The 12,531-nt window shown below is 38.7% G+C and overlaps 1 protein-coding gene across 1 annotated transcript in view; it reads left to right on the forward strand.

Moving 5' to 3' along the window:
- Positions 1-4,681: 4,681 nt before the first annotated feature.
- Positions 4,682-12,531, forward strand: part of LOC150091145 (uncharacterized) — an 82,729-nt gene continuing 74,879 nt past the window's right edge. Inside the window, exon 1 of the mRNA XM_090374486.1 lies at positions 4,682-4,896. Coding sequence (XP_090230612.1) covers positions 4,771-4,896 — 126 coding nt within the window. The 5' untranslated portion in view covers positions 4,682-4,770. The remainder of the gene's footprint in view (positions 4,897-12,531) is intronic.

Here is a 12,531-nt window from a genome sequence, read left to right on the forward strand (position 1 = left end):
TGTCGTGTTTGCCGAAACTGTTGTGTAAAGGTTGCAAATGCTCATTTTGGAATATTTTGAGAGCACCTGTCAAATATTACTTAGCTTTTCCTTAACTATTAATAAATATCTTTTGTTTATATTTCTGTGTGTGATGTTAGTCATTAATGTAACATAGCATCGCGAAAAAGGGTTAGAAATGTGAAATTCCTAGGTGATGCACTTTCTTTGAACACCAGTGTAGTTCTTCCTCTACATGAATCTTTTACCGGAACCAGCGTAAAATTATTCGAAGCACTTTACGTACAGTAGACCAAGGAAGGTTTAAGTCTCTTGACACACCTCTGACACTACTGACTGGTAGTATTTCGCATTCTGACCTGGAGGCCATTGCAACCGTCACTTCATCCACTACCTCCGTTCCGATACGTGGTCGTCCCTTGTCTGAAATTACACCTACCTCCCCAGTCGCTTCAAATTTCTTTATTAATTTTATAGGCACCACTGATGTCAAAGATCCTTTACGCAAACCTTTATAAGTTTCCGATATTCACGTAGTGTTCCATTACCGTTACTATTATTCTGGTAGAACAGTTTTACTAAAAGAGCACGTTCCTTTTTTGTAAGAGCCGTAATGGTTATTGATGGTTGCGTTGACCTTTCTGCTTTTATCTAAAAGGATGCCATTTGCGTAAGCAACGTGTCTTGAAGTAAATGACAACTCGTCTCATTTTAAGAAGGATGTAGAGCTGTTGGAACGAGTACTGAGAAGGGCAACAAGATTAGTGACTGGAACAAAGGGTTGCTCTTACGAAGAAAGGCTTAACTTTTGAAGATTTCAGGGTTTGGATACTCAATCAGATCCCCTTGTATCCAAGGGGATCTGATTGAGGTGTATAAAGCCTTGAATGGTTTGGGCATGCTCAATGCTATTCAAATTGACGAAAGATGTGCGGAAGTTTGTCTTTAGCCAACGGGTAATTGATTGGTGGAACAGAATTCCATCTTTTGTTGTGGAAGTTGATAGCCTAAATAAATTTAAGGCTGAGCTGGCCAGTATTTGGAACGAACGGAGGAGTGAAATGGGAGTGGAGCTGTTTTTTTTTTTTTTTTTTTTTGGCTGATGCTGTATAAGCTTGCTTTCTTGCATCGTATGCCTCTACTAATGCTAACTTTTTACATATGTGCAAAGCCGTTTTTCCCCTGGTGGCGGAAATATGAACAATTTTTTTTCTTCTACAGATCTCTTCCCCATACCCTAAATGACAAAACCACCGATTTTCACAGCGCTAACACTAACCGTTTTGACCCTAGGGTCTCCTGAATAGGGAAACGTATTTAATAACCACCCGGTATATAGTAGGACCGTATTTTCCATTAGGCACTGTGCCTAGGGCCTATAAATTTATCTGGGCTACATAAAATAAGGAACCCGAAAAATGTATTTCAAATAGAATTCGTCTATGTTATTTCAACAATAAAATTCTACAAACTAATTTTTAAATAAATATTTCTGTAATAAATTTTCTCTCATCTTCTTCTATTAGAACAATCACTAACAGCGTCATCAAAATTGCATGTAAATTAGTGCTGTAATAGGTATTGTACAAATGATGTCAATACGAAAATTATAAATATAAATACGTTTTGGATTTCTATAAATTCAACCCACGGGCACACATCTGGTGAGTATGGGCTTTGCACACCTTGGTCCTGAGCTGGATATCATCATTCTTCTCTTTCTTGGTGATTCCATTCTACTTCCCTCTCTCTCTCTCTCTCTCTATCTCAGGAATTTTTTGGCTGATGCAGCATAAGCCTCGGGCTTCTTGTGTCCTGAGCTGGATATCATTATTCTTCTCTTTCTTGGTGATTCCATTCTACTTCTCTCTTAGGGTAACTCAGAAATTTTTTGGCTGGTGCAGCATAAGCCTCATGCTTCCTTGTACCATATGGCTAATAATAATAATAATAATAATAACAAAAAAAAATAGATTTAATGCTTAGTTGTTCAGCTTCGGTTTTTCCAATTGCCGAAAAAAGGTATTGCATAATTGTTTGAATGTAGACCATGGTGGCTCCCTTTTTTTCCATGACTGGGTGGATATTATCTAGTGGGACGCCTCAATTGTCTCTCATTAGATTCAATCTGATTCGAACAGGTTTGTTTTCGTTTGGTTTACCAAAACGGGTTAAACAGGTAAGGCCAGATAGGATGACATGCAGCTGAATCATGGTATTTAGTGACAGAGTGTTCAGTGTCAAGTGGCACCGGCAGTCTCCCCAAACTCTACATAGTAACTACACTGGTGTGCAAAATTTAAGGACCAGTCAGGTTTTCACCTGTAGCTTCTCATAAGAGTGGCCTGGATATGGGAAAAGCATACCAAAGGAACTTCGTTAAGTACAGCAACAACGGAAACAAAACGGTACAGAGGGACTTTGTTCAAAAATGGCAACATAGCACTGGCTGCCATGATACAGATGCATCACTGCCAAAGATGGAACAAGGGGAAGAGGTCCTCAGTAGGAGATATGGCCACCCCTAATGTCGATGCAGGTTTTGCACCGCCTGTCCATACTTAGAACAATGTCGATGATAAGTTCTTGTGGTAACATCATCCATTCCTCTGTCAGCGCTACCTTCAGCTGGTGAACATTTTCTGGTGGGTGTGAATGTGCCGCTAGGTGTCCCATATGTGTTCGATGGAACAGTTGCACATGGGGAAGGATTACCTCAGTACTGTAGCGTGCACCGGTTACAGTACCACCTTCCAGTATCTGGAGTTGTGTATATCCATCCAAGATAGCGCCTCCCAAGGTGAGAACACCTCGACCGCCATATTGATCCCTTTCAGTGATGTTTGTGAGGTGATACCGTGTGCCAACCTCTTGCCAGATTTGGTGACGTCCAAAATCATTTCTGAGACTGAATCTATTCTCATCAGTAAAGAGTACCTTAAGTAAAGATTTTGTGGTTGTAACCTTTAGAAATAGTGTTGGTCCTTAAGTTTTGCACACCAGTATATGTGATGCAAACAGTTCACTGAAATGATCAGAATGTGTAAGTGTAGTGTTGGGTTGTGTTGTGTTGTTCTTTTTGTCGTTTAGCCGCTGGACCTCTATCGAGAGTCTTAGTGGGTAGCACGAATTTTTATGGGGATTTTTCACAACATGGCTGAGTTAGTCGGTCTCAGGCTGGGTAACATGGCTTTTTCTCCCGGAAAGTTGGGTTTCTCGTCTAGCAAACAGAAAATCGACCACAGAACACATGCAATTTATAGAGAGTATACACGGAGCAATATGGCCCTGGTTGCTGAAGCTTTTTTTTTTTTTTATCGTATGATGTGAGCAATACACGAAGGAACCAGTTTTTTCTGCTTCCTTCGTGTATCATGGCCATGAGATCCAACCGAATAGTGCTGCACCATCGTGATATCCAAGCCAGGCGGGATTCGAACCCGCGACCTTTTGGTTGCCAGGCAGGCACGTTACCCACCCGGCTAGCCCGGTTGGTGTTGCTGAAGCTACTAAAACCCTATAACAACAACCCTTATTGGGAGCTCACATTCTCTGTTTCCACATGGAGGTAGGCCAGGCAGTCAAGGAGAAGCAATGGCAGTGAGCTCAGAGAAGTCCAAAAGAAAAGTTCCATAAAAATAAATAAATTACTTGACTAGAATCTTCTTTTAATATTCGTGGTGATTCACAACTCCTTAGTCACTACTTAACTTCTTAAAACTTTAACTTTACTATTTGAAGTGCCGTTGTAGTTGGGTTTGAGGAGAATTATCGACAAAGGCCATATTATTCCATAATGGTGTCTGTAAATTGTGTGTTTTGTGGTCGATTTTCTATTTGCTGAACGAAAATCCCCGAGTTTCCGGTTGGGGAACCATCTACCCTCTCCTGAGTCCAACTAACTCAGCCGCGTTGTGAAAAAGGCTCATAAAAATTCCTCAAGTCATGGACGGTACTCCAACTGAGGTCTTTTCCACTCGATTTCGGAGGACGGTTATTTTAACTATTTTAAGAAAAGTAAAAATAACTACAGTTTATATATAAACGCTACATCAAGGAATTACAACTATCGCTCATAGGTTTGTTTACCATGTGACCTAAACGTCACAGGCTGTTTCATTTCACTACAAAGAGATAAATGATGATATGAAAACATTTGGTTCTCTAATAACTTGGTAGGGCAGTGTACTATTATTATATTTATTTTTTTTTTTTTAAACCCTGACTGTGTGGAGAAGTAATATCTAAAATGTTTCTTTTATACTGGCTTTACAAATTATAACTGTTGAATTACAATACTTTGCCGTAATTTAAAAGGTAATTACCATACTTTTTACATTTTGATCCATGTTAATATTACTATGATATGATATAAGATGTGAATTTAATATATATATATATATATATATTCGGTTTTAGTTCTTTCATGTGTTTAAAGAGAGCGGTTTTAGTGTACTCTTTTATTGTATCATATTGTTTTAAATTGTCTTAACCTGAATTTCAGTGACAGTAACAATAAAATATGTACTGTTTCCAAGTTAAGTACTTAACATAAAGCATTGTTCTGGTCTATGTAATAATTATTGAGAACTTCGTGTAACATGTAACCACATGTGTTAAGCAAATGACTTAGGAAGGCGGAGGAATACAAAGGGACGTAGGCATAGAGAAAGCTTAGAGAAAGCTTCCCGGCTTTTGTTGGGCACATAAGTGCAACTCTTCTGGTCGTGCAGTAGATCTGACCGGCATTGTGGAGTATTGTGTGTCATCATGTCTTGGCAAGCCTACGTAGATAACCAGATTTGTGCTCAGGTATCTTGTAGAATAGCGGCAATTGCCGGATTACAGGATGGAGCTGTGTGGGCTAAATATGAAAGAGATGCTGGTGTGAAACCGGTAAGGTATACGTGGATTTCGCTTCGATAAGTTATTCTGTAGGGAGTGGTTCTAAGCCTAATGAGTGACTAATCGCAATTAGAGCTTTGCTTGATTTGATAATTAAAGTTAGAAAAAATTTGCAGCTTACATTTAAAATAAGATGTGTTTTACACCGCTATGTTTCTTCTTATTTTAATATAAAAAAAAAAAAAGAAAAAAAAAGTGATAGCTGGGCACACCCTTGTTCGCGTATTTCGACCGCACCGATTTGCTATGGCTTGACATTAGTGATTTGTCCGGTTAAATTAGAAACTACATGTTTAGTAGAATTTTTTAAACTCCTGTCTAATACTGTAATCAATTAGAAGAAAAAAAATGGGGGAAGTTTGAACTTACTTTTCCGACCATGCAAGAAGGCTTAATGCATAACTTGTCTGAAATGCCTTGTAATATATATTTTATTTGTTACCCAGGCTATAGCAACAAATATGCTAAAGAGCATATTTGTTGCTCTATAGCGCGTTGTTATTTGAACTGGCTTTGAATTCATTTTTCACGTTTTAATTAATTGTTTCTGTAAAGACACTTCACGTGTGTTAATAAATATCTAATGCATACCTTCACTATACTTAAACAATTGGAAAATGTTAAGTAGTTTTGTTGTTATCACTGAGATAATGACCAACTACAAATCTGATGTAATGATCACACTTGAGTGGGATTTAACCGTGTTTATTAGTCCCATATATTAGAGAACCCCAAGTATTATTTCATGAAGGTCTTTATATTTCTGCAGACGGCCATTTTGTAGATTTAGCCTACTTTCGACGTGAAAGTATGCTACACACATTGCCTGAACAGTTGGTTACTAATTGTTAGTTATCATATTGTATAGTACCTCAACAGATAGATACTTAATTATGGTAAGTTTTGCTGACCATTTCCATGGAAATAGTCAACAAACTTAATACTAATTCAAAAGCATTAGTTTTTGAATCTAACAAGGATGTATAAAAGAAAGTGGTTGTGGGCAGATCCAAAATTCCATTTATTGGAGTGTGAACAGTTTCAGCTATATTCAGTTTCAAATATAAAACTAGTATTCTTTCTTAGAATACACGCATAAAATGTTTGTGCAGACAAAACTGAGTGGGTTATACAAAACCAGCTAATGTCAAATAATTAAATGGGTTTCCACTTACTCAGAATTTAAGTGATTTTACTTCAACGTGAAACTGAAAAGGCTCTGAATTTTAACCATAATGCTAGTCTTGTGATAGTCATTAAAAAAAAGAGTATTATATTAAAGCTATTACTGTTAATTGGAAATGGTAGTAATATATTCACATTAAATTAAGCATAATGTAACATGACATTGCATAGTGATTGGACAAATTTGTACCAGTGAATGTTACTGTTCATTTTGGATGGATGTCCGGGTGCTCCTAGTTTTCTGATCAATAACAGAATGTTGTTCGTATATTATTAATATATTGCTTTTTATTATTATTTTTTTTTTCATGTTGCTTAAATGAAAGAAAGCAACAAACTTATGATTCTGAGTTGTGCTGAGGAAATGCATTTTTGTTGAAAATGGGATGTGCTGTTTTTCTTCTCGGGATGCATATGATAGAACAAATGTGCATGCTAACTGATGTATCTGTTTAAAATATTATGGTAATATGGTACTTCCAACAGTCTACAATGAAACTTAGTTCATTAAAAAGGCATTGATGTGGACCCTATCCTTAGTTTCATGTATATATACAGACATACAGGGTGATCATTTTACATGAGAACTTAATGAAATTGCAAATAAAAAGTAAGAGTACTAGAGTTGTAACATATACAAACGTTCTTGGTTTTGTGTGTGATGTCACCACCCATAGACAACCTATAAAACTGCAGATGAGCTGTGCAACCACAGCTCATCTGCTCATCCACATGACGTTTAGTATAGAGTAATGAACATTCATGGTGCAATATTCTTTTAAAATAGTCATTTAAAACTACCCAACACTATCTTTGTAGTAATTTTGATGTCATAAAGCACCATTGAAATCTGCAATGTTGAATCTTGTGAAGATGTTTGGGGAGATTGTGAATGTTGTGAGTAGTATTAACGTGTAGATTTCTGTGTTTGAGGAACCTATAACATGGGCAGAAGAGCCTGGAAACAAGTCTACTTAAGTGGACTTTTTATGAATTATGTCAAAAGCCAGTCTACAGCAATAATCTATACTGTTTGTAGTATCTCGTACCCTTCTGCTGTGTAATTAGCACCGTCCTGGCACTTTGCCCTCCCGGGGTGGTGGTGGTAGTAGTGGCATGTGATGCAAGAAAGCAAGTGTATGAGCTTATGCAGCATCAGCCAAAAAAAAAAAAAAAATCGCACCATTCCCTCCAAATGCCTGTCCGGTTCCTCCTTAAATTTATTCAACCTATCAACTTCCACAACGACAGATGGAAGTTTGTTCCAGCAATTAACCACCCGCTGGCTAAAGGCAAATTTCCGCACATCTATTCTACATCTGTCTTTTCTTAATTTGAATTTATGCCCCCTTAGGTTCGTAATCTGAACAAGTGGAGGAATCCATCAGAATTCAGTGTGCTCAACCCATTCAAGGCCTTATACACCTCGATTAGATCACCGCGCAGGTGCCTAGTCTCCAGCCACTGCAATTTGCAGAACTTAGCCTCTCTTGGTAAGAGGATCCCTTCATTCCCCTCGCCAATCTTGTTGCCCTTCTCTGTACACGCTCAAGTAAATCTGCATCCTTCCTAAAATGAGGCCTCCAGGCCTGTACTCAAGGCGTGGCCTGACCATTGCCTTATACAGAGGGACAATCACCTCCTTCTCCCTGCTAGCAAAATTCCTATATGTCATTGACAAAACCCCATGACCAGCCCTGGCAGCCTGTCTGCATTGCTCAGAAAACTTCATATCTGACTGCACAGTTACTCCCAGGTCTTTCATTTTCTACCACCTTAAGTGTAGTACCACACAATTGGTATGTTTCTCTGGGGTTACTTCTACCCATATGCAGTACTTTACATTTGTCAAGGTTAAACTTCAGTTGCCACTTCTTAGCCCATCTGCCCAAATTATCTAGATCCTGTTGCAGTAGCACAATGCCATTACTGTCATTAACAACCCTGCCAACCTTTGTATTATCATCTGCAAACTTCGACATTAAGCCTGATATACCTTCATCAATATCATCGATAAATATACAAAACAGTGGGCCTAACACCAAACCCTGTGGGACTCCACTAATAACATTAGTCCAAGAAGGGCAGCACTCATTGATTACCACCCTCTGTCTTCTCCCACTTAACCATCCTTTTATCCATTGTAGCACTTACCCTTAATACCATTCTGCTCCAATTTGTACAATAGTCTTCCATGCACAACAGTGTCAAAAGCTTTCCTGAAATCCAAATATATAATATCAAAATTATTTTTTGCATCCAGTTCCTTTGTAACCACATCATAATATCCTATCAAATTTGTCAGACAAGACTTTCCCTTAACAAACCCATGCTGTTTCTGAATTATTGCTGCAGTCTTGTCTAGATGATCCTGCAATGCATCTTTAACCAGTGACTCCATTATTTTACCTGGAACAGAAGTTAAACTAACTGGTCTGTAATTACTCGTGTCACCCTTCGATCCCCCTTTGTGAATTGGGGATACATTTGCACATCTCCAGTCCGTGGGAACCTCCCCTGAGTCCAAGGATGCTCCCATAATTATGGCTAAGGGTTTGCTTAGTTGCTTTGCCGCCTCCTTTAATATAACTGGATAGATCCCATCCACTCTAGGTGCTTTTCTTATGTTTAACTTCAACAATTTCTCCTCCACTGGGTGGGTTCCTTTTGTGAAATAAATGGATAATAATAATCCAAGCTCTGGAGGAATTGAAAGGCAGTATTTCAATCAGTGTTTTCAAACATGCTTTGTTATGTTGTAATCATGACGATCATTTTCTGTGGCAAATTAAGTAACATTGGAATAAGGAGTGTTGGTTGTAAATTTTTTCTCGAACACTGTTTCTCAATGTTGTTTCTATTTTCTTGAGTCCCACTTAAAATGATGTGTATATGTGCTTGTGCAAATGTTGCACATATCCAACATTAGAACTATATAATAGCAATGTAAATCTACTATAACAGTGTCCCAGTGTATAACAATAGCTAACATGCAGTGTAGGGGAAATTGTACTGGTTAGTCATTCCCTTAAATTTCTTTTGCTCCCTCAGTTCATATCATTTCTTGATGTTACAATGTACTGACTTAAGCAGGCAATCTATTTTGACAGTTGCCTGAACTAAATGCTTTAATCTCTCTCTCTCTCTCTCTCTCTCTCACACACACACCCACCATTTAGGTATCCCAGACAGTATGTTAAATACTGTCTTGGTATTTCCATTTTTTTTTTTTTTTTTTTGTCCTTATGTATATATTTTCTTCCCAGTTGAACCTCCTTGATGAGCACACCTGTATATGGTGAGGAGAGCTTCCACTAATGCTGTTCACCTCCAGATTAACATCACTGGAATTCGGCATGTGCAGCTGTGCACTGCAACTTGCAGAAACTCGGAAAGGGCATCCTGGTGGGTGAGGGGCACAACCGTAACCATAATACACCACTTTGCCTCTGCTTCAATATGGAGATCCTGGACTGGCTCAACTGGTATAAGTTAGTGGGCTGTTTCTTACTGCTAGGGTCAACTGCATTCTAATTTTTCCCTCTCTTTAGTTCTGGGATGGGATCGAGAAACTGGGAATGTGGGTGTGATGCTGTAAGCAAACTTGGTGTCTCGTTCGTGTACACGGTACCTGCTAGTTCACGAGTGGGCATATTCTTGTAGGGTTCTGTAGTGGGTGAGGTACTTAGGGCATCAAAAATTATTTTACTCATGAGTAATTTAAATTCATCCTCTTGTTCTCTCCCCCCCCCCCCCCGTAACTTACTGATCAGATGGTACTAATAACACTCCTGCAAAAGGACCTCGAAATGAAGAAAAATCACTATTAGTGCCACACTACTTTTCCTTATAATCCATTCCATAGGCAATTATAAAAATTATCTTTCTTCATACAGAATGGATTAAAAGTGTTGGCTAGATCCTAAGAACCTGTGAGAAGGTGACAATCTGAAGATCTTTTAATGGAGGCCTCATGTGAAAAACATGCCCAGCAAATTCTGAAAGCCAGATCAATAAGGGGAATGCATATCATCGTAACCCCCACAAAAATCTGAACTCATCATGTGGTGGCACATCAGAGTGGGATCTTCTTGGTCTCTGAAGAAGAGATCTGCTCTGAATTAAAAGATTAAGGAGTGACAGCTGTTAAGCGAATGTTGATGCAGAAGGATAGGAATGTTATTCCTACTTGAGTTCTCATCCTTATGTTCAACACTCCATGGCCTCCAACTTCCATCAAGGCAGGCTATTTAAACTGTTAAGGATTTGCATACTAAATCCACTGAGGTGTTTTTAAGTGCCAAAAGTACAACCACTCGCAAAAACTCTGTTGTGCTGACCCTGCCTGTGCTCAATGTGGTGTCAAAGACTACAAGAGCACAGAATGTTCAACTCCAAAGCCAATCTGTATGAACTGCCAAGGAGAGCATCCTGCATACTCTAAAGCAGTTTCCCAAACTGGGGTCTGCAAAATGCACCCTCTTGAATGGGGTCAAATTATTCGTTCTATCTATAGCAAATTGATGATGGATAGTGTTATTATTATATATTTATATAAAAATAAGAATAAAGTTTTTTTAAACAAAACTTTTGAATTTTCTTTTCAGAAAACCCAGTGTACGTGTGGAGAGAGAGAGGGAGGAGGGGGGGCGGTCTGTAAACTTTTTGATTTGTTTGGGAAAATGAAACCGTCAGCACTGTGGAAGCTGTCAGACACTCAAAGCTGAAATAATGGCCAAATTTATACAATGTATTTGTCCTGGATTTTGCAGGAATGTTGATGACATCAAGGTGCTCCTCCATAGACAAGCCAGTGTGCTTTTGTTTGGAGGAGACATCTAAAGCCATAGGGGGTGGACCTGTTCATGGTGGAATCACCATGCTAGTGGATAACTATACCTCCTTCCATGTATCCCTCTTATAACCATCATAAAACCAGTTGTTATTTGCATCTTTGTAGGTTTTCTTCTAACAGCTTGATTCAAACCTTGATCTCATTGCACAACTGCTTGCTCCTATTTTATTAGATCTTAGTGAATGTACTAACTTGGGGAATATTGCAGACTAATAAGAGAGGCTGTAAAATAGAGTGAATGCTCAAAAATAACAGGGTCTCTCCTAAATGTGGGAACAAACACCTTTTCCATTATGCCCACCTGTACATTTACTGCTGTTGGTCTGAGAATGATCACTTTCCTACGATATGTTTTGAGAGACAATGTCAGCCATCAAGGATATCTTGGTGGAAGATTGATAAGGCCTTCCCGGAATGCCTTCGAACATCTGGCATAATTTGACATCACAAGAGTCAGCCAGTAGCCCATGAGTGATGCAGTTTTATACATAGAAGTTATAGTTGAGGCGGCACCAGGTGGAATCCCAAAGACGTCTACACTATTATTAGCATTAAAGGCACATGATGCAAGAAAGCAAGCTTATATAGCCATCAGCCAAAAATAACCTTTCATTTCACCCATCCACTGACTCCAAATGTTTGTCTAGTTCTGCCTTGAATCTATTTAAGCTATCAACTTCTACAATGACAGATGGAAGTTTGTTCCAGCAATCAACCACCTGCTGGTTAAAGGCAAACTTCTGCACATTTATCCTACAACTGTCTATGCTCAATTTGAATTTATGCCCTCTCAGGCAGATTATTCTGAGCAAGACGAAGAATTCCATCAGCATTGAGTATTCTCAAACCATTCAAGGACTTATACACCTCAATCAAATCACCTCGTAGGTGCCTAGTCTCCAGACACTAATTTGTAAAACTTAAGCTCTTTCTTCTTAAGTGCAACCCTTTGTTAAATCCACTAATCTTGTTGCCCTTCTCTGTACTTTTTCCAGCAGCTTTATTTGCCTTATACAAGGGGATAATCACCTCCTTATCGCTGCTAGAAAAATTCCTGTATATCATTGACAAGACACAATGAGCTACTCTTGAAGACAGTGTGCACTGCTTAGAAAACTTCATATCTGCCTGCAAAATTATCCCCAGGTCCTTTTCATTCTCTGCCACTGTCCGTGTAGTGCCACATAGTTGATACGTTACTGCTTCCCATATGCAGTAATATACATTTGTCAATGATAAACTTCATTTGCCATCTCTCGTCCCACCTGCTCAACTTTTTTCTAGATCCTGTTGCAGCTGCATACTGTCATTAGTGTCATTAACAACCTTGCAAACCTTTGTATCATCTGCAAACTTGGACATTAAGCCTGATATACCATCATCAATATCATTAATAAATACAGAAAACAACAATAGACTCAACACTGAATCCTAGGGGACTCCACTAATAACATTTGTCCAGGAAGAGCAGTGTCCATTGATTACCACTGTTTTCTCCCACTCAACCATTCCTTTATCCATAGCAGCATTTTGCCTCCAATGCCAAATATGTATCAAAATTATTCTTTGCATCCAATTCCTTTGTG

This window comes from Mastigoproctus giganteus, chromosome 1 (genome assembly GCF_048544385.1).
Source record: "Mastigoproctus giganteus isolate SK-2022 chromosome 1, ASM4854438v1, whole genome shotgun sequence".
NCBI classification, from domain to species: Eukaryota; Metazoa; Arthropoda; class Arachnida; order Uropygi; family Thelyphonidae; genus Mastigoproctus; species Mastigoproctus giganteus.